At 41.1% G+C, this 23,168-nt stretch overlaps 2 protein-coding genes and 1 long non-coding RNA gene across 3 annotated transcripts in view; all 3 read left to right on the forward strand.

Moving 5' to 3' along the window:
- Positions 1–6,696, forward strand: part of LOC138360249 (uncharacterized) — a 303,517-nt gene extending 296,821 nt beyond the window's left edge. Inside the window, exon 3 of the long non-coding RNA XR_011226250.1 lies at positions 6,474–6,696. This is a non-coding gene — a long non-coding RNA (uncharacterized lncRNA). The remainder of the gene's footprint in view (positions 1–6,473) is intronic.
- A 74-nt stretch (positions 6,697–6,770) lies between these two features.
- On the forward strand, positions 6,771–7,308 carry LOC138360245 (gastrula zinc finger protein XlCGF8.2DB-like). Its single transcript, XM_069320174.1, has 2 exons — positions 6,771–7,112; positions 7,300–7,308. Exons 1-2 carry the CDS (start codon positions 6,771–6,773, stop codon positions 7,306–7,308), a joined length of 351 nt encoding a protein of 116 aa, XP_069176275.1.
- Positions 7,309–7,568: 260 nt separating this feature from the next.
- On the forward strand, positions 7,569–8,282 carry LOC138360246 (gastrula zinc finger protein XlCGF57.1-like). Its single transcript, XM_069320176.1, has one exon. The coding sequence runs from the start codon at positions 7,569–7,571 to the stop codon at positions 8,280–8,282; it is 714 nt and encodes a 237-aa protein (XP_069176277.1).
- The last annotated feature ends 14,886 nt before the right edge of the window (positions 8,283–23,168 follow it).

Genomic DNA, 23,168 nt, shown 5'->3' on the forward strand with positions numbered 1-23,168 from the left:
GATTGGAACAAGTTAGGTGAGAAGGTGGTGGAGGCCAAGACCGTCAGTAGTTTCAAAGCGTTATATGACAAAGAGTGCTGGGAAAACGGGACACACCGAGCGTAGCTCTCATCCTGTAACTACACTTAGGTAATTACACACACACACACAAAGAGACCAAAGAGCCAGAGCTCAACCCCCGCACACACAACTAGGTGAGTACACAATGGTACCTCGGAATACGAGTTTTTCGGAATACAGTACGAACAGGATTTGCTCGGAAAATGTTCCTCGGAAGGCGAGGGTTACCTCGGAACATGAGTTTGTTGATAAGCGTACAGGCCAAACTAGCGCGTGGTGGCACGGCGATCGCGCCTCAGTTTACCAGTACATGTACCTTGTGCCCAGTGACTATCCCGCCTGAATTCTCCACAAGGATTTATGTTTCTTTGTCGGATTTTTGCCCATTTGAGCATAAAAGTTGTTATTATATATCTCGCCATGGGTCCCAAGAAAGCCAGTGGTAAGGTTCAACCTAAGAAAATAGTGCGGCGTTTCGGGCGATCGAGCGGCAACACTGAAAAATGTATACTCTTTTCACTGTCCTGACATTAATTTTCGATGTACGTATTTCATTTTTGTACCAATGTGTTCGCAATAGAATGTTCTAGAAGAACATACGTATAAAATGCCCCCAAAGCATGAGTTAGACCAGCACTAAATAAAGAACTATGTTGATCACTAGCTGTGAGCGCCAAACAGCGACAAAATGTTTCTACTCTTTTCAAGGTTTTCAACTCCACACTTGTCCTACAGCATTAAATTTGGTATCACTGAGATCGCAATAAAATTCCCTACACGGACATATGCATATAAATGTAGAATCAATGTCGCAGCCCACCTGCAAGAATCAATGTCGCAGCCCACCCGCAAGAGTGTGGGAAATGGCCGAAATGTTACCCGTGACAGCACATCGGCGAAACCCTATTGAAAAGTGTATATTCTTTTCACTGTTCTGACATTAATTTTTGATGTACGTATTTCATTTTTGTACCAATGTGTTGTTCGCAATAGAATGTTCTAGAAGAACATGAGTATAAAATGTCACACAAGGATGCGTTAGACCGGCACCAAATAAAAAACTACGTCAATTACACTTGTCGTGTCAACAGCACAATGGTCTTACCTCGATGGTGCAATGCTATGCCGTTCTCCCAAATAGGCTATGCGGCTATTAGAGAAAACGGAAATTTCACGGCGAACATTTTCAAACTATCCCAAAGACGATCGCATAACAAATAGAGATTATAGAAATATTTTTTCTCGTGACTCGTGAGAGAGTCCGCTGTGTGACCTCAACACAAAAAGTGGTAACGCTCTCGAGCGCCATGATAACGCTAAAGTGTTAAGAAAATGTGTTTAGTATGGGAAGAATTGCAAAGTTTTGTTGAAAAAACTCACCCAGATAAAACTGTAGCAGGCCATTGCATTGACCTTTTAAATGACAATATGATGTCTTACTACAGACAAGTGTTAAAATGTAGGGAAAAACAAGTGTCTTTAGACAGATTCTTAGTAAGACAAGCAAGTCTTAGTTGTATGCAGGTAAAACATGCCAGAGTGTGCACACCAGTGAAGTCCTCACTGCCTGATGTTATAATGGAAGGGGACTTCCCTTCCAAACAGTAACACCTCATCCCTCCTCCTCACCATCTTCCATACGCCAACAGCAGTCGTCAGCAAGGTAAGTAATAACTTGAACATAGTTTTGTAGGTTTATTTAGATGAATTAGGTATAAAATTTAGTTTGAAGTGAGGTTTTTGGGTAATCAGGAACGGATTAATTCATTTCCCATTATTTCTTATGGGGAAATTAGCTTCGGATTACGAGTTTTCGGAATACGAGCTGTCTCCAGGAACGGATTAAACTCTTAAACCGAGGTACCACTGTATGGATGTATGTATATCTATATAAATAAAAATGGAAATGTTCATTTGTGCATATTCGCTAATCTCCGAAAGTTCTTTACCGATTGCTTTGAAATTTTCACACAACGTTCCATTCGCATCCGAGCAGGTTTTTATATACGTGTTGTAACATTATGTGTGCATTATAACATTATAATGCACACTGAAAAGAGAAACTCAGTTTTAATATGCAGGATATAACATATTGAACAATGTTCATTCCACTTAATATCACTGGGCTTCACACAATAGATTAACTACAGTGCTATTATCCATAAATTTGATGAGAACATCTATTCTGTAGAGACACTATGTCAAGGTACAGTGGTACCTCGCGTAACGATCGCCCCAAAAGGCGAACATTTTGGGTAACGAACGGCCCGATCAGCATCAAATCGTCCATTATGGCTAACGCTCGTTTGAGTAACGTCAACACCACATGGTGGGGTCGTGCTGCTTCTTGCACATTCTTAGACACCTCCGACAATGCACATAAACTATGTTGTTCATGTTTAAAGATGCTAATGATGCTGGGATATAATGGGGTGACTGCTGAGATATTGCAAAGCATTGACATTTTTGTAGAAAAAAAGAAATGAAGTTTCTGAGATACAACAAATGTCAAAAAGGTTTGTTTGGCGTTCGGCAGGTAGGCTGCTCCATTATAACAATCTTTCTTTGTTTCAAATGTGTTCCATTTGTTTTGTATCTGCCATTTACGTCTCAATAATGGAGAAGCCTACCTTACATACACTGAACAAACCATTATGACATTTTCCTTTCTTCATATGCGTTCAATATTTATTTTTCATTTGTCTTATAGCAAAATGTTCGTTCGGTGGTCGGCAGGTAGGCTGCTCCATGTTTCTTACATAAAAAAAAAACGTAAATAAAAAAAATGAAGAATTTTGAAAACCAGAACAAATGTCAAAAAGGTTCGTTCGGTGGTCTACAGGTAGGCTGCTCCACGTTTCTTAAATAAAAAAAAAATAAAAGAACTGTTGAAACAATTTGAAAAATGGACAAATGCCATAAAGGTTCGTTCAGTGTTTGTTGGGTAGGCTGCTCCATTATTGAGACGTAAGTGACAAATACAAAACAAATGGAACACATTTGAAACAAAGAAAGATTATTATAATGGAGCAGCCTACCCGACAAACACTGAACGAACCTTTTGCTATAACGAATATGAAAGACAAGGGCTGCTGGCTGGGTTAGTACTGAGTGAGCAACCATGGGTGGCGCATGCGTCTCTGGCTTCCAAACACCTGTCCGACACTGTGTTGAAAGATTGTGCTCAGTCGGTGAAATTCAGACCTTATTGTTTGAAGAACATAAGGGTCATAATATTGGTGAAGCTAGGTGCAATAAGGACTTAACACAACGGTCGGATGCAAGTGATACAGCACCTATGAGGCTGATACAGTGAGCGTATCCAGTTGTAGCTCTGAGCCCCACCCCTTGCCATCTCCAATTTATATAGTGATACATAGATGAATCGTTTTCTGCGTTCAGTGATGATGCCTCTGATACAAGTAGCATAGATGAACAGTGTTAGCAACTTCCATGGTGGTGTTTTCCATAGATATTTTCAAGAATACCTGAATCTCTTCCTGACTGACGGACACTCTTTAAGGCTAGCTGAATCTCTTCCTGTGTGACGTTACAAAGCGATCTTTTCAAGACTACCTTATAAATTGAGCTTTTCCTATAATCGTTTCAATACTACCTTATGCTTTACAAGCTTAGCTACATACTACCTACAAGTACTAAAGTCAAGGGTGCACGCGAGTGCGTTATTTGCAAGCACACAGAACGATGAAATAGGAAGCGAAAATCTATCTGTAGCTGGTGCAACGAGAGCAAAGTTATGCTGTGTACCTTGGACTATATCACAGCCTGTGTCTTACCGATGTTATCAGTAGTGATACGATTTTGTTGTCTGTTACGGCCCTCTCGGGACGCAACGGGGTTCTTACTCTGATGTTGTTAGAGGAAGTTATATCCGACCCCAAGCCAGTAGTGGCTTTCAAGGGATGTGATCCGTGACGCAAGTAACGTAAAGGGGGTAGGGAAAGAAAGTTAAGAACTTAAGACTATAATTTACCATCACCAAATAAATATATAAAAGAGTGCACAGGGGGAGGGGTATAAACATTTATTTACAGGGGAAATACGCTGTAGTCTTCTGCTGAAGACTATGGATCCTCGCTCTCGGTGTTAAATCCTCGGTGCTTTTTCGTGGCCTCACAACGAATCCTCTAGGAAGCTGAGCCTACCCTGGCCACAGGTCAGCCAAAACACAGGTCCACTGGGGGCACCGCCGTGGAGGCCGTCAACCACAAATCCAGCAGGTCTGCTGGCAGGTTCCGGACCCGCAACGCTGGTCAGGCCACTCCACGAACGATATAAGGGTAACGCCCTAGACAGGAGCCTCGTGTGATACTACCAATCACTCTCCTGCCCTCAATACCCCAGTGGATAAACGTCTCCAGCAGTCGGTCCCGGGTAATCCTTCTACTGCCACTCCACTGGCAGGGTAACACCACAGTGTTCTTCCGGGGGACGACGTCACAGCTGCTGCAGCAAAGCACAAGATATGGAGACGGCTGCCTTGGGTAGACTCACTCAACTTCCATGACAGCAGTCCCAGATCGACTCTGTAAACAGACACGTCATCAATAACTGGGACACACTAAGGCACCTCACTTACAGGCTCAGACACAAACGCCCACCTATCCACTCCATAGATGGCGCTGGTGTCTGAGCACCACCTCACCAGAGGTCAGCAGCGGCTGTGTTGAGCGCTGAACCAGACTGGAAACTGGCCCTCGAGGCCAGTACACGTCGTCCTCACCAGGTGTCGTCGTCCGTTTGGAGGGGGTTTCGGGAGCTGACCCACAGATGGCGCGGTCGTCACTGCTCCGTGCTCGGACGCTGGATCCGGGTTCGTAACATTGTCATAGAGAGCTATCGAGAATTTGGTGGTGGTGGTCCTTAAAATGTTGTCTAGGAGTATAAGGAGTAAGGAAAACAGCCAAGTACACAAGTCACAAATTTATACGTACAAGTCACACAGGAATACATTCAACAAGGCATTTTCCTCACAACATAAGATCACTTCGTATTATAAACTCAAGTGGCTCTGACCACCCCACGGCTCACTGTCCCATACCTGGTATCGTGCACCCAGCCACCACCGTTATCATCCAGTGACTTATTTTAGCCTCTAGGAAACCTGGACTCTTATAAAACCTCTCCATCTTCTGTAATATTACTCTACCCAATCTTGCAACCCTGGTTATATACAAGGATAGGCTTATCTGACTGTATGGCCAGAGAAAACCCCTCAAATAGCAGGAACGGTCGCCAGCGATACACCTCCCCCTCCAGTCAAGATGGCGTCCACCTCTCTTGCATCATCGCCCCTTAATACTCTATTCTTTACATATGCTATCAAACACATTAATGATTTTATTTACTATATTCCCCATGCATACTTTTTGATAGAGTCCATTTTTCTCTTACATAGTTAGGCTATTCCAGTTCACATTATTTCTGATGATCTCCAGCTGAGAAGGCACTACTTTACTGGGCGGAGTAATAATGGTGACTCGCGGCCTCTCTGATCTCAGCTGGGGATTTATTCTAATAAACACTTGCCACTGAGTCCACCAACATTTACAACCGAAACCAACCTCCACAGGAGGTAAGGTTCGTAACAGACTACTGTACTTCGTTGATTATTACGCATCTCCAAAGTACTGAGTGTGTAATACAGTGTGTTCCTGTGTAAATAGTATCTGAAACTGTATCATTGTAATTTTAGTGAATTTTTACCACGTAATATTGTGATAATAAACATTTATTGTGGACACATTACTGACACATGTATCACAGTTCCATGGAAAATTATGAACATTCTACTGTATACATATTGTAAAGGACACAAATATGTGGCATATACGATAAAAGAAACAAATAAAACCTAATTGGAAATACATAAAAAAAATATTTGAAAATATATTTGTGGCAACACGCTGTGCTTGAATGGCCTGCGCAACTGTGTCTGGGAGCTTCACACACGGGCGACCAGGCCCTGATGACGTCACAGCGCACCTTGTCCACGCCCTCACAGCCAAAGTAAGTGGAATTTGGTAATTATTTTTACATAGACATGTTCAGGGAAGGTAATTTATCATTTTAGAAAGAAAAATGACTTTTTGGGAACATTTGATGTCATGCACACTGGGGGAATTTCACAATAAACACAGTGTATCACACTGGTTACATGGGGACACTCGTTTTGTATGACGTCCGTTTCACATGATGAACATGGAACGGATTAAATTCGTTATTCGAGGTACCACTGTATTTTATTTGGTGATTATTAGTAAAAGTTTTCCTTTTTTATTTACTCAAGCGTGTGCATAATCTTTTGCAAAAATGAATATTTGGATCTAAAGCTTGATTTCAAGTTACTGTAATATTTTGTGTACAAAATGTATTCATATATATCTTTTCAGGTAAGACATGCAAGAGTTCATTCAGAAGAAGATCCATGTGTCTAGACTTGAGCTAGCATCAGCTCCATTATCACATGGTAAGATATATGAGAATCTGGTTAGAAGGCGAACAATGTGAGAGTTCGGTTTGTTAAGAGGACACGAACCAGAGTCATTTCCATTAATACAAGGTGAGGCATTCGTGAGTTCATTTGGCAGAGGCACTATAAGCGTTCAATATGTCTGCAGGATTATGAACACAATTCAGTTCCAATAATGCAAAACCAGATATTTGAAGGTTCAGTTGGAATAGGAACCATGGCAATTTTCAGTGTGTGCACAGAACTTGAATCAGAATTGGCTCCAGTAACACAGATGGAAGTTCACATAGAAGAGAGATCACATGTGTGTTCAATATGTCCAAAACAGTTTTCACAAAAGTTTAATCAATCAAAACATGTGAGTGATCATGCAGGAGAGGCACCAGATGATCTAAAAGGCTTTCGACACAGATGTGACTTACTAAGACATATGAGAATAAATACTAAAGAGAAACAGTATCAGAGTTTTGAGTCTGTTAATGGATTTTCACATGAAAAAGATCTAGCTGCCCATTTGATAATTAATACAGAAAAGAAACAATATCAGTGTTTAGACGGTGTAAAATGTTTTTTGCAAAATAATGAACTAGCAACCCATCTCAAGGATCATTCTGTTAAGAAACAGTATCAATGTTTAGAGTGTGTAAAAGGTTTTTCACATGAAAATGATCTAGTAACCCATTTGAGAGTTCATGCAGAAGAAAAACATCAATGTATTGAGTGTTTACAATGTTTTTCACATGCAGATGATATAGCAATTCATTTGAAAGTTCATGCAAAAGAGAAATTACATCATTGTTTAGTGTGTCTTAAAGACTTTTCCCAAAAATCTTATTTAGTAACCCATATGAAAATTCATACAGGTGAGAAATTTTATAAATGTTTAGTGTGTCTAAAAGACTTTTCACGAAAATCTCATCTAACAAATCATATGAGAGTGCATACAGGAGAGAAGCCTTATCATTGTATAGAATGCTTAAAAGGCTTTTCGCAAAGATCTCATTTAGCAAATCATATGAAAGTTCATACTGGAGAGAAACCATATCAATGTTCAATGTGTGTAAAAGGTTTTTCACAAAAATCTCATCTAGCTAGTCATATGATGAGACTTCATACAGGAGAGAAGCCATATCAGTGCACAGAGTGTTTGAAAGACTATCCAGGTAAATCAGATCTATTAAAACATATGCGAACTCATACTGGAGATAAACCATATCAACGTTTAGAGTGTCCAAAAAAATTTATACAAAAATCCAATCTTGCAAGTCATATGAGGGTTCATTCAGGAGAGAAACCATATCAGTGCTCAGAGTGTCTAAAATGCTTTTCACAAAAATCTCATCTTGCAAACCACATGAAAGTTCATACGGGAGAAAAACCATTTCAGTGCTCGGAATGTCAGAAAGATTTTTCAGATAGTTCAACTCTAGTAAAACACATGAAAACTCATACAGGAGAAAAACCATATCACTGCTCAGAGTGTCTGAAAAGCTTCACATTGAAATATGAGTTAGCAAGTCATATGAGAGTTCATACAGGAGAAAAACCATATCAGTGTCCGGAGTGCATAAAAGACTTTACACAAAAAGGTCATCTAATATCACACATGAGAATTCATACTGGAGAAAAGCCATATCAGTGTACAGAGTGTATAAGAAACTTCTCACGTAAAGATCATCTTGTAAAACATATGAGAATTCATGAAAGAGAAAATCCACATCAGTTTTAAGCATTCAAAAGAATTTTAAAGAAAATACAAAAAAAAAAAAAATTAGTAAAACTGAAACTATATTAGTGATCAGTGTCAAGAAATATATTTATTTAAACTCTAGTCACATAATTTATTTGAGAGTATATAAGGCATGAAAGAAGTGTTGATTTTGTGTAAAAATACTTGTTAAAAGTTATAAAGATGACTGCCAAATTTGATTCAGATTGTATTGTAACGTCTATTCTAATGGTAGCATTCAAAATGTTATGTTTAAGAGCAGATATTACGTACTGTAATGGCACTCTATACACAGAATTTAATGAACCCTTCGTTTTGATTACAATGAAATTAATCAGATTTGCCAAACTTATTTCCTCAATTGATGTTGTTTTGAGCCCTCTTTAATAGGATTATATTAGTTACAAATTATGTGAAGTTAGCCAGAAACACCACCTTTCCATTGTAGGGGATGGAGGGAGTAAAGAAGTTGGGTGTTTGGCAGTCCCTCTGACAAGTTACATGTAACTATCACTGCCTCATATTTGGCCAGGGGTTGGCAAAACAATTGGGGGGGGGGGGGTGGCTGGAGAGGGGGGTTCTATTGGAAGTGTTTTAGAGATGAGCTGTGCTGTGCTATAGAGCTCTGTGTCCTTAAGTACTATCTCTATGTTGGCTATTTTAGGAGTACCTGAAGGAACCCCTACCATAGGGGCCCCCATGGAGGTCATGGGAGCAGGGCCCTCCCCCCCCACTAGGGGTTGCTGTCTAGTGGTGGTCATGGGAGCAGGGGGGGCCCCCACTAGGGGTTGCTGTCTAGTGGTGGTCATGGGAGCAGGGGGGCCCCACTATGGGCTGTCTAGTGATGGTCATGGGAGCAGGGGACCCCCCACTATGGGCTGTCTAGTGATGGTCATGGGAGCAGGGGGGCCCCCACTATGGACTGCTGTCTAGTGGTGGTCATGGGAGTAGGGGCTCCACCAGGGGTTGCTGTCTAGTGGTGGTCATGGGAGCAGGGGGGGCCCCCACCAGGGTTTGCTGTTTAGTGGTGGTTATGGGAGCAGGGCCCCCCACCAAGGGTTGCTGGCTATAGTGGTCATGGGTGCAGGCCCCCCCCCCCACCAGTAGTTGCTGTCTAGTGGTCATGGGAGCAGGGGCCTCCCCACCAGTGGTTGCTGTCTAGTAGTGGTCATGGGAGCAGGGCTCCCCACTATGGGTTGCTCTCTAGTGGTGGTCATGGGAGCAGGCCCCCCCCCCCATGGTTGGTACTTGGTTGATGGGGTTCTGGGAGTTCTTCTACTCCCCAAGCCCAGCCTGAGGCCAGGCTTGACTTGTGAGAGTTTGGTCGACTATTCTGTTGCTTGGGGGCGGCCGCAGACCTGCATACCTACCACAGCCCAGTTGGTTCGGCACTCCTTGGAGGAAACAATCTAATTTCCTCTTGAAGATGTCCACGGTTGTTCCGGCAATATTTCTTATGCTCCCTGGGAGGGTGTTAAACAACCTTGGACCTCTGATGTTTATACAGTGTTCTCTGATTGTGCTTATGGCACCCCTGCTCTTCACTGGTTCTATTCTGCATTTTCTTCCATATCGTTCACTCCAGTATGTTGTTATTTTACTGTGTTGATTTGGTACTTGGCCCTCCAGTATCTTCCACGTGTATATTATTTGATATCTCTTTCGTCTTCTTTCTAGTGAGTACATTTAGAGGGCTTTAAAATGATCCCAATAATTTACGTGCTTTATCGTGTCTATGTATGCTGTATATGTTCTCCGTATTCCCTTTATTTCAGCAATCTCTCCTGCTCTGAAGGGGGAAGTGAGTACTGAGCAGTACTCAAGACGGAACAACACAAGTGACTTGAAGAGTGCAACCATTGTGATGGGATCCCCGGATTTGAAAGTTCTCGTACTCCATCGTATCATTTTTCTGGCTGTCACAATATTTGCTAGGTTATGCTCCCTAAACATTAGGTCGTCAGATATCATTATTCCTAAATCCTTGACATGCTGTTTTCCTACTATGGGCACATTTGATTGTGTTGTGTACACTGTATTATGTTTAAGGTCCTCATTTTTACCGTACCTGAGTACCTGGAATTTATCACTATTAAACATCATGTTGTTTTCTGTTGCCCAGTTGAAAACTTTATTAATATCTGCTTGAAGTTTTTCAATGTCTTCAGCCGAGGTAATTTTCATGCTGATTTTTGTGTTATCTGTAAAGGATGATACGAAGCTGTGACTTGTATTTTTGTCTATATCTGATATGAGAATAAGGAAAAGCAGTGATGCAAGGACTGTAAACTGAGGTACAGAGCTTTTAATTGTGCTTGGACTCGATTTTATATGATTGACTGTTATTCGTTGAGTCCTGTTCGACAGAAAACTGAGTATCCAGCGTCCTACCTTACCGGTTATTCCCATTGACCTCATTTCAGGTGCTATCACTCCATGGTCACATTTATCAAAAGCCTTTGTGAAATGATGACCCTACTAGGGGGTTGCTGTCTGGCGGTTGTCATGGGAGCAGGGGGCCCTCACTAGGGGTTGCTGTCTACTGGTGGTCTTGGAAGCAGGGGCCCCCACCAGGGGTTGGTGTCTAGTGGTGATCATTGGAGGAGGCCCCCCCCCCTCAATAGGGGTTGCTGTCTAGTGGTGGTCATGGAAGCAGGGGGGCCCCCACCAGTGGTTGCTGTCGAGTGATGGTCATAATAGCAGGGGCCTCAACAAGGGGTTGCTGTCTAGTGGTGGTCATGGGAGCAGGGGCTCCCCACCAGTTTTCTGGTGGGGAGAGGTGAGACATAAGACTATATTGTCGTATGGTGGTCATAAAGTGCATGGATGTGCTTGTGATGAGTGCATGGAGGGGATGCTCGTGGTGAGTGCATGGAGGTGCTTGTGATAGGTGCATGGATGTGCTTGTGATAGGTGCATGGAGGGGATGCTCGTGGTGAGTGCATGGAGGTGCTTGTGATAGGTGCATGGAGGTGCTTCTGATAGGTGCATGGAGGTGCTTATGATGAGTGCATGGAGAAGGTGCTTGTGATGAGTGCATGGAGGTGCTTGGGATGAGTGCATGGAGAAGGTGCTTGTGATGAGTGCATGATAATTATTATTATTTTTTTTTTTTGAGATATATACAAGAGTTGTTACATTCTTGTACAGCCACTAGTACGCGTAGCGTTTCGGGCAAGTCCTTAATCCTATGGTCCCTGGAATACGATCCCCTGCCGCGAAGAATCGTTTTTTCATCCAAGTACACATTTTACTGTTGCGTTAAACAGAGGCTACAGTTAAGGAATTGCGCCCAGTAAATCCTCCCCGGCCAGGATACGAACCCATGACATAGCGCTCGCGGAACGCCAGGCGAGTGTCTTACCACTACACCACGGAGACTGCCAATATATATATCTCCAGTTGTCTTAATGTAAACTACCTGTTAAGTGCAGATGAGTGGGGAGGGGTTGACAGGGACAGGTGTGGATGAGTGGGGAGGGGTTGACAGGGACAGGTGCGAATGAATGGGAAGGGGTTGACAGGGACAGGTGTGGAAGAGTGGGGAGCGGTTGACAGGGACAGATGTGAATGAGTGGGAAGGGGTTGACAGGGACAGGTGTGGATGAGTGGGGAGGGGTTGACAGGGACAGGTGTGGATGAGTGGGGAGCGGTTGACAGGGACAGGTGTGAATGAGTGGGAAGGGGTTGACAGGGACAGGTGTGGATGAGTGGGGAGGGGTTGACAGGGACAGGTGTGGATGAGTGGGAAGGGGTTGACAGGGACAGGTGTGGATGAGTGGGAAGGGGTTGACCGGGACAGGTGTGGATGAGTGGGAAGGGGTTGACAGGGACAGGTGTGAATGAGTGGGAAGGGGTTGACAGGGACAGGTGTGGATGAGTGGGGAGCGGTTGACAGGGACAGGTGTGAATGAGTGGGAAGGGGTTGACAGGGACAGGTGTGGATGAGTGGGGAGGGGTTGACAGGGACAGGTGTGGATGAGTGGGAAGGGGTTGACAGGGACAGGTGTGGATGAGTGGGGAGGGGTTGACAGGGACAGGTGTAGATGAGTGGGGAGGGGTTGACAGGGACAGGTGTGGATGAGTGGGGAGGGGTTGACAGGGACAGGTGTGGATGAGTGGGGAGGGGTTGACAGGGAAAGGTGTGGATGAGTGGGGAGGGGTTGACAGGGACAGGTGTGGATGAGTGGGGAGGGGTTGACAGGGACAGGTGTGGATGAGTGGGGAGGGGTTGACAGGGACAGGTGTGGATGAGTGGGGAGGGGTTGACAGGGACAGGTGTGGATGAGTGGGGAGCGGTTGACAGGGACAGGTGTGAATGAGTGGGAAGGGGTTGACAGGGACAGGTGTGGATGAGTGGGGAGGGGTTGACAGGGACAGGTGTGGATGAGTGGGAAGGGGTTGACAGGGACAGGTGTGGATGAGTGGGGAGGGGTTGACAGGGAGAGGTGTGGATGAGTGGGGAGGGGTTGACAGGGACAGGTGTGGATGAGTGGGGAGGGGTTGACAGGGACAGGTGCGAATGAATGGGAAGGGGTTGACAGGGACAGGTGTGGATGAGTGGGGAGCGGTTGACAGGGACAGATGTGAATGAGTGGGAAGGGGTTGACAAGGACAGGTGTGGATGAGTGGGGAGGGGTTGACAGGGACAGGTGTGGATGAGTGGGGAGCGGTTGACAGGGACAGGTGTGAATGAGAAGGAAGGGGTTGACAAGGAAAGGTGTGGATGAGTGGGGAGGGGTTGACAGGGACAGGTGTGGATGAGTGGGAAGGGGTTGACAGGGACAGGTGTGGATGAGTGGGAAGGGGTTGACAGGGACAGGTGTGGATGAGTGGGAAGGGGTTGACAGGGACAGGTGTGAATGAGTGGGAAGGGGTTGACAGGGACAGGTGTGGATGAGTGGGGAGCGGTTGACAGGGACAGGTGTGAATGAGTGGGAAGGGGTTGACAGGGACAGGTGTGGATGAGTGGGGAGGGGTTGACAGGGACAGGTGTGGATGAGTGGGAAGGGGTTGACAGGGACAGGTGTGGATGAGTGGGGAGGGGTTGACAGGGACAGGTTTAGATGAGTGGGGAGGGGTTGACAGGGACAGGTGTGGATGAGTGGGGAGGGGTTGACAGGGACAGGTGTGGATGAGTGGGGAGGGGTTGACAGGGACAGGTGTGGATGAGTGGGGAGGGGTTGACAGGGACAGGTGTGGATGAGTGGGGAGGAGTTGACAGGGACAGGTGTGGATGAGTGGGGAGGGGTTGACAGGGACAGGTGTGGATGAGTGGGGAGGGGTTGACAGGGACAGGTGTGGATGAGTGGGGAGGGGTTGACAGGGACAGGTGTGGATGAGTGGGGAGGGGTTGACAGGGACAGGTGTGAATGAGTGGGGAGGGGTTGACAGGGCCAGTGGGCCCTGTCATTTGGCCCTATATTTGGCCAGTTGTCTCTATCTCAATCATTATTTATTTTATTTATTTGATTTGTGTATATGCAAGAATGGCTTGTGTTAGTAAAGATTTTTGGTAATTAAATGACACATTTTCGTAAAGCTATTTCATGCAAGTCATTAATAGTCAACAAATTCTTGAATACAACATAAGTTAGGACTAGGCGAATCTGTACTGTAATGAAGAAATTAGGTGGTACTGTATTTTGTTTTACTTATTAAAAATTATTGATTGAACAATATATTACGTCATTTGTACCAGAATTCTGTATATTAGGTCCCTGTATATGCATGTGAGTTTGCATATATTTAGTCAGACTGGAAATATCAAAGAGATACTGCTGGTGTGATGATGATCATGGGTTTTAGGGTGTTCACGTTCATCTAGGAAAAAATTCAGGCCAGGATTATTTTTGAGGCTTAAGTCTTTATAAGTGTAAATAGCACAAGAGAATGTGTGAAGTGAGTGTATGCTTATCTTGTTGAGGGCTTTTAACAGAGGGGCTGTGTGTGTTGTCTGGAAACAGAGTTTGTTATAGTTCTGAGAGTTCATTTTTGCTGGGTGATGATGAGTTTGAGTTAGTGTGTGTGTGTGTGTATATATATATATATATATATATATATATATATATATATATATATATATATATATATATATATATATATATATATATATATATGTCGTACCTAGTAGCCAGAACGCACTTCTCAGCCTACTATGCAAGGCCCGATTTGCCTAATAAGCCAAGTTTTCATGAAATAATGTTTTTTCGACTACCTAACCTACCTAACCTAACCTAACCTAACTTTTTCTGCTACCTAACCTAACCTAACCTATAGAGATAGGTTAGGTTAGGTTAGGTAGAGTTGGTTAGGTTCAGTCATATATCTACGTTAATTTTACCTCCAATAAAAAAAAATTGACCTCATACATAATGAAATGGTTAGCTTTATCATTTCATAAGAAAAAAATTAGAGAAAATATATTAATTCAGGAAAACTTGGCTTATTAGGCAAATCGGGCCTCGCATAGTAGGCTGAAAAGTGCGTTCTGGCTACTAGGTACGACATATATATATATATATATATATATATGTCGTACCTAGTAGCCAGAACGCACTTTTATGCCTACTATGCAAGGCCCGATTTGCCTAATAAGCCAAGTTTTCCTGAATTAATTGTTTTTCGACAACCTAACCTACCTAACCTAACCTAACCTAACTTTTTCGGCTACCTCACCTAACCTAACCTCTAAAGATAGGTTAGGTTAGGTTAGGTAGGGTTGGTTAGGTTTGGTCATATATCTACATTAATTTTAACTCCAATAAAAAAAAATTGACCTCATACATAATGAAATGGGTAGCTTTATCATTTCATAAGAAAAAAAATAGAGAAAATATATTAATTCATGAAAACTTGGCTTATTAGGCAAATCGGGCCTTGCATAGTAGGCTGAAAAGTGAGTTCTGGCTACTAGGTACGACATATATATATATATATATATATATATATATATATATATATATATATATATATATATATATATATATAAATATATATATATATATATATATATATATATATATATATATGTCGTACCTAATAGCCAGAACGCACTTCTCAGCCTACTATTCAAGGCCCGATTTGCCTAATAAGCCAAGTTTTCATGAATTAATGTTTTTTCGTCTACCTAACCTACCTAACCTAACCTAACCTAGCTTTTTTTGGCTACCTAACCTAACCTTACCTATAAATATAGGTTAGGTTAGGTTAGGTAGGGTTGGTTAGGTTCGGTCATATATCTACGTTAATTTTAACTCCAATAAAAAAAATTGACCTCATACATAGTGAAAAGGGTTGCTTTATCATTTCATAAGAAAAAAATTGTAGTAAATATATTAATTCAGGAAAACTTGGCTTATTAGGCAAATCGGGCCTTGAATAGTAGGCTGAGAAGTGAGTTCTGGCTACTAGGTACGACATATATATATATATAAATATATATATATATATATATATATATATATATATATATATATATATATATATATATATATATACACTGTATATATATGTGTGTATATCACGAAAATAAACACGTGATTAAGAATGTGACAATGTCAGACCACGGAGGAAAAATGAAACAGGAAATTTCCTTAAGTACTTTCGTATATTAAATACATCTTTAGAAGGTGTATTTAATATACGAAAGTACTTAAGGAAATTTCCTGTTTCATTTTTCCTCCGTGGTCTGACATTGTCACTGTATATATATATATATATATATATATATATATATATATATATATATATATATATATATATATATATATATATATATATATATACATACATACATACATACAGCGCACCACTTGGTTTCCAAACCCCTTGGGGACGAGACCCATCGGGTATTGTGTAAGTTCGTAAACGAGAAATTGAGGAAAATGGAGAGAGATTTTTTTAATTTAACAAAAAATCTAAGGGAAAAAATCAACAGATTCATAGCATAAATGCAACCAATGAAATAAAGTTCATTGTGTAATTGCGTTCACTCACCCCCACCTTTCCCTCCCTCACTGCTTCTCTCTCTCACTGCATCTCCCCCTAACTGCATCTCCCCCCCCCCTCAATGCCTCACTGCCTCTCCCCCTCACTGCCTCTTCCCCTCACTGCTTCTCCCCCTCACTGCCTCTCCCCCTCACTGCCTCTCCCCCTCACTGCCTCTGCCCCTCACTGCCTCTGCCCCTCAATGCCTCTCCCCCTCACTGCCTCTGCCTCTCACTACCTCTCCCCCTCAATGCCTGCCATCCCTCCACGGGAGACATCTCCCGTCACGCAGGGTGCAGTCGCACCTCCCCAGATCTCCAGTATCATCTATTGATACTGGTGATGGCTCAAAAGGGTCACCACTTACGAGCTATTCATGCCTGTGCCACCTTTTGGGTGGCTTCATCTTCATCTTAACACATTCACAAGGGAGACATCTCCCGTCATGCAGGGTGCATTCGCACCTCCACAGATCTCCAGTATCAGCTCCTGATACTGGTAATGGCTTAAAATGGCCACCACTTACGGGCTATTTATGCCCGTGCCACCTTTTGGGTGGCTTCATCTTCATCTTAACACATTCACAAGTGTGTTAAGATGAAGATGTTCTCCACAAATTCTCCAAAAATTAATTTTGGAGAATTGATTTTTGATTTACCTCCAACAGTGAAACGAAATGTACGAAAGATTGAGAAAATTCGTGTTAGAATTATTAATCTTACTTTTTCGGTCATATTTAATAATATATGTCTACAGGAAAGACTGCTACCAAAATATACTAATATATATATATATATGTCGTACCTAGTAGCCAGAACGCACTTCTCAGCCTACTATGCAAGGCCCGATTTGCCTAATAAGCCAAGTTTTCGTGAATTAATTGTTTTTTGACTACCTAACCTAACTTTTCTGGCTACCAAACCTAACCTAACCTATAAAGATAGGTTAGGTTAGGTAGGGTTGGTTAGGTTCGGTCATATATCTACGTTAATTTTAACTCCAATAAATAAAATTGACCTCATACATAATGAAATGGGTAGTTTTATCATTTCATAAGAAAAAAATTATAGAAAATATAATAATTCAGGAAAACTTGGCTTATTAGGCAAATCGGGCCTTGCATAGTGCGTTCTGGCTACTAGGTACGACATATATATATATATATATATATATATATATATATATATATATATATAGGAAGGGAGTACCACCTCTAGCTGGAAGAAGGGGGACCCATAGCCTCGGAGGAAACCACGCATAACGCATTAGAGGGAATGTTTAGATCCCCTCCAATACAGTTTCTGTGTGCTTCTCTCCTACCACCCCCTTCCTTGAATATTTTTTGTGCTTTTTTATATATATATATATATATATATATATATATATATATATATATATATATATATATATATATTTATATATATTTATATATATACATATATATAAATATATATGAATGTCGTACCTAGTAGCCAGAACGCACTTCTCAGTCTACTATGCAAGGCCCAATTTGCCTAATAAGCCAAGTTTTTATGAATTAATTGTTTTTCGACTACCTAACCTACCTAACCTAACCTAACCTAACCTGTAAAGATAGGTTAGGTAGGGTTGGTTAGATTCGGTCATATATCTACGTTAATTTTAACTCCAATAAAAAAAATTGACCTCATACATAATGAAATGGGTAGCTTTATCATTTCATAAGAAAAAAATTAGTGAAAATATATTAATTCAGGAAAACTTGGCTTATTAGGCAATTCGGGTCTTGCATAGTAGGCTGAGAAGTGCGTTCTGGCTACTAGGTACGACATATATATATATATATATATATATATATATATATATATATATATATATATATATATATATATATATATGTATATATATATATATATATATATATTTGCAATAAAATCAAAAAAAAACAAAAAACAATAATAGGGGTGGTAGGAGAGGAAAAGATTAAAGTATTCAGTGAGAATCCACAAGGTCTTCTCTGAACACTATTTATTTTCTTCTTCGAGGATGTGGGTCCCTTTAATTAAACCAGTGGTGGTACCCCTATATATATATATATATATATATATATATATATATATATATATATATATATATATATATATATATATATATATATATATATATATATATGCCTAAGGCACAACTCTCCTAAACACGAGAGTTAAGTATACAACTTTAGAACAACAGTTGTGCCTTAAGCAGAGACACTGTGTCTTCCCATATTAACAGGGACTTGATGAAATTAACGTCTAAATGACCCCTCACTTGCTCTGGTGCTCTTGGGAGATGTTGATCTTTGGGGTATTTAAATACTCCGAAATTACCATCTCTTTTAAGGGTCTGAGCGGGTGGTGGAGAGGGTTAAGGCGTACCTGTTATGCCAGTTGCTGGAAGGCTTCTGTGCTGGCTAGTGTTCAAGTCTCCTGGTGGGAAAGTGTTCTAAAGTAATATATATATATATATATGTTTTCACCTTCATTGTATTATCACCTGACCTAATGCGGGTATAAAATCAACTAGTATTGTAAGATCTGTTCACTTGAGAATGAACCATGGAGGTTCGAAACGTCGTGCAAATTATACAAATAAGTGTAATACACTCTATAGTAAATCACTTCTTTTCTTCACCTTAAAAGTACGAAAATGAGTTTTGGAGAACTCCTATTTCAATTAAGCCCTGATGCTAAGAAAATAGTTAGAGGGATAGAAGCCCTAAACCAGAAAATAATAAATACAGAATATGCGGTCATATTCAATGAAACATGTTTGAAAGAAAACCTGCTGCCAGTATACACCAATATAAACCCACATGACCCAGCAGTCCGCAATACAGAGTTTACCTATAGGTATAGGCAAGAGCTCATTCGGCATCAACTAAACAAGAAGAAGGAAGCCCTCCAAACCTTTATAGAGCAGGCGGAGCATCTGTTAAACAAATGGACCCAGTACGACATCCCTATCCAACTCAAGCAAACCATCAACAGTGAACTATTTAACCTGAAACAACAACATAAAACTCTTGTAGAAACAAAGACACTCCGTAAGTTAACATCCCTAAACGGTGGACAGCTAAAAATCCCTCGTCCTAAAGATGGCTACTTTAACCTGACTTCGTATGATCTTACCCAGGACCAACGAGACCTCTTAAATCTTGGTCTAAATTGTCAATTCTTATCTAAACCAAAGATGCATCAAAAACGCCTGGAAATCGAAATGCTTCTAGACGATATCCATAAGTTAGAAGACAACAAAAAAGTCATCACCACTGACACACTTCAAGCTGAACTACTTGCAGAAGCAGGGAAAAAACGAGGAACATATTCATCTACAATCTTAACCCCACGACTCAAAGAAGCAGCGAAACAACTAAAAAATCTGAAAGACGTAACAATAAGAAAAGCCGACAAAACAGCAGCATATGTATTGATTCCTACCCATGAATACATGAACAAAATTAGCGACATCCTAAGTGACGACTCCAAATTTCAACGAATCACGAGGAACCCCGTAGAAGACCTTAAGCGGAAAGTAAACAAAACAATTACAGCAATCAACGCAAAGAAAGGTAGTGTGCATCTCAATAAACTTCAAGGCGACTATGGCTTAGGATATGCCTACGGCAATGTTAAGACGCATAAACCAGGTAACCCACTACGCCCTATAATCAGCCAAATACCAACCCCAACTTATCACCTGGCAAAGAAACTCAATGAACTCCTAACTCCATACACTCCAAGTAAGTTTAGTCTACAATCATCAGCAGATTTCCTAGAATTGATCAAATCTACCCAGCCCGATGGAATCATCGCTTCCCTGGACGTTGAATCCCTTTTTACCAACGTCCCAGTCGACACAACCATAGGAATGATACTGGACAGAGTATACAGAGACGAGAGCACCCCCAAATTAGACATACCTGAGCCACACTTGAAAAGTCTTCTCGAAGCATGTACAAAGGAAGCCCCTTTCATCAGTCCACAAGGAGACATGTATTTACAAATAGACGGAGTAGCAATGGGCTCCCCCTTAGGAGTTTTATTTGCTAATTTTTATATGGGAACCATCGAAGATAGGGTCTTCAGTAGCAGACAAAAACCAACTGTATACTGCCGTTATGTAGATGACATATTCGTAATAGTAAAAGACTCAGATGAACTAATTGACCTAAAAAGACACCTAGAGAGAGAGTCAGTACTCCGATTTACACATGAAAATAGTGAAATTAACAGTCTGCCATTCTTGGATGTACTAATAACAAAAACAGGAACCTCTTTAAGCACCAACGTATATACCAAGCCCACCAACATAGGATTATGCCTGAACGGTAGAAGTGAGTGCCCCCAAAGATACAAAGCCAGTGTTCTCAATGCTTATATTCGTCGAGCGCTTACCCACTGCTCTGAATGGAGAAACGTGAGTAGAGAGTTTGAAAGAGTAACTCAGGTATTGGTGAACAACGGATATAGCAACGCGGAAATAAACGCTGCTATAAGAAGACACTTGGACCGTTGGTATAATTCAGAACCTAGAACAGAAACCACAACACCCCCAATAAAATTATATTACAAATCAACCATGCACAGTGAACATATAAAAGAGGAAAGAATAATGAAAGAAATAATCCGTAAAGGAGTAAAAAGCACTACTCTTAACCAAAACATAAACCTGATAATATTCTACAAAACCAAGAAGACTTCCGAACTCCTTATCAAAAACAGCCCGAAGCCGACGGAGAACCCTCTACAGCAGTCAAGCGTTGTATACATGTACACTTGCCCCCACGAAGGATGTAACCTTCAATGTAAGTACATAGGTATGACGTCGACCAAGCTGACGAGGCGTTTGACATGCCATCTTCAATCTGGTGCCCCTAAGAATCACATGAGACAAGCCCATGACATTACTCTAACAAGAGAAATGTTGAACAAGAATACTTGCATAATAGACAAAACCCAAGATTCAAGAAGATTACAAATTCTTGAGGCAATTTACATAAGAATAGAGCGACCTACCATGAACACCCAATTAATGGAACTATTTACTCTACCCACCATGAGAGTAAGGACAAGACAAGAACATATCGATGCCAACACAGAAGACAATGTCCAACATAACAGGCCAATTACACTGGATTAATCTTTGTGTTTGGATAGGAGATGCCTCGTATGGGCCAATAAGCCTTCTGCAGCCCCTATGTTTATCCCTTATGTATCCCCCCATGTTTTCACCTTCATTGTATTATCACCTGACCTAATGCGGGTATAAAATCAACTAGTATTGTAAGATCTGTTCACTTGAGAATGAACCATGGAGGTTCGAAACGTCGTGCAAATTATACAAATAAGTGTAATACACTCTATAGTAAATCACTTCTTTTCTTCACCTTAAAAGTACGAAAATGAGTTTTGGAGAACTCCTATTTCAATTAAGCCCTGATGCTAAGAAAATAGTTAGAGGGATAGAAGCCCTAAACCAGAAAATAATAAATACATATATATATATATATATATATATATATATATATATATATATATATATATATATATATATATATATATATATATATATATATATATATATATATATATATATATATATATATTAAATATGACCGAAAAAGTAAGATTAATAATTCTAACACGAATTTTCTCAATCTTTCGTATATTCCTTTTCACTGTTGGAGGTAAATCAAAAATCAATTCTCCAAAATTCATTTTTATTTCTAGTCTGACGCGACACGAGCGCGTTTCGTAAAACTTATTACATTTTCAAAGACTTTAGTTCACAAATACACAACTGAATAGAACTTACGCATCTCCGATTTTATATCTACATTTGAGTGAGGTGGAAGGGGTGATGTGGCATTAACACAAGACAGAACAAGATGTGGTATTAATAGGGTATTAATTTCATCAACACAAGACAGAACAAGAGTATTAATAGGGTATTAATTTCATCAACACAAGACAGAACACGAAACAATGGATATTGAATAGAAGTGTTTGTAGAAAGCCTATTGGTCCATATTTCTTGATGCTTCTATATTGGAGCGGAGTCTTGAGGTGGGTAGAATATAGTTGTGTAATAATTGGCTGTTGATTGCTGGTGTTGACTTCTTGATGTGTAGTGCCTCGCAAACGTCAAGCCGCCTGCTATCGCTGTATCTATCGATGATTTCTGTGTTGTTTACTAGGATTTCTCTGGCGATGGTTTGGTTGTGGGAAGAGATTATATGTTCCTTAATGGAGCCCTGTTGCTTATGCATCGTTAAACGCCTAGAAAGAGATGTTGTTGTCTTGCCTATTTACTGGTTTTTTTGGAGCTTATAGTCCCCAAGAGGGCATTTGAAGGCATAGACGACGTTAGTCTCTTTTAAAGCGTTCTGTTTTGTGTCTGGAGAGTTTCTCATGAGTAGGCTGGCCGTTTTTCTGGTTTTATAGTAAATCGTCAGTTGTATCCTCTGATTTTTGTCTGTAGGGATAACGTTTCTATTAACAATATCTTTCAGGACCCTTTCCTCCGTTTTATGAGCTGTAGAAAAGAAGTTCCTGTAAAATAGTCTAATAGGGGGTATAGGTGTTGTGTTAGTTGTCTCTTCAGAGGTTGCATGGCTTTTCACTTTCCTTCTTATGATGTCTTCGACGAAACCATTGGAGAAGCCGTTATTGACTAGGACCTGCCTTACCCTACAGAGTTCTTCGTCGACTTGCTTCCATTCTGAGCTGTGGCTGAGAGCACGGTCGACATATGCGTTAACAACACTCCTCTTCTACCTGTCTGGGCAGTCGCTGTTGGCATTTAGGCACATTCCTATGTTTGTTTCCTTAGTGTAGACTGCAGTGTGGAAACCTCCGCCCTTTTCCATGACTGTTACAT

Source organism: Procambarus clarkii, unplaced genomic scaffold (assembly GCF_040958095.1).
Source record: "Procambarus clarkii isolate CNS0578487 unplaced genomic scaffold, FALCON_Pclarkii_2.0 HiC_scaffold_103, whole genome shotgun sequence".
NCBI lineage: Eukaryota > Metazoa > Arthropoda > Malacostraca > Decapoda > Cambaridae > Procambarus > Procambarus clarkii.

Excerpts from the sequence above, each read along its gene's own strand:
- LOC138360246 (XM_069320176.1), top strand. The coding sequence starts at position 7,569 with ATGAAAGTTCATACTGGAGAGAAACCATATCAATGTTCAATGTGTGTA.
- LOC138360245 (XM_069320174.1), top strand. The coding sequence starts at position 6,771 with ATGGCAATTTTCAGTGTGTGCACAGAACTTGAATCAGAATTGGCTCCA.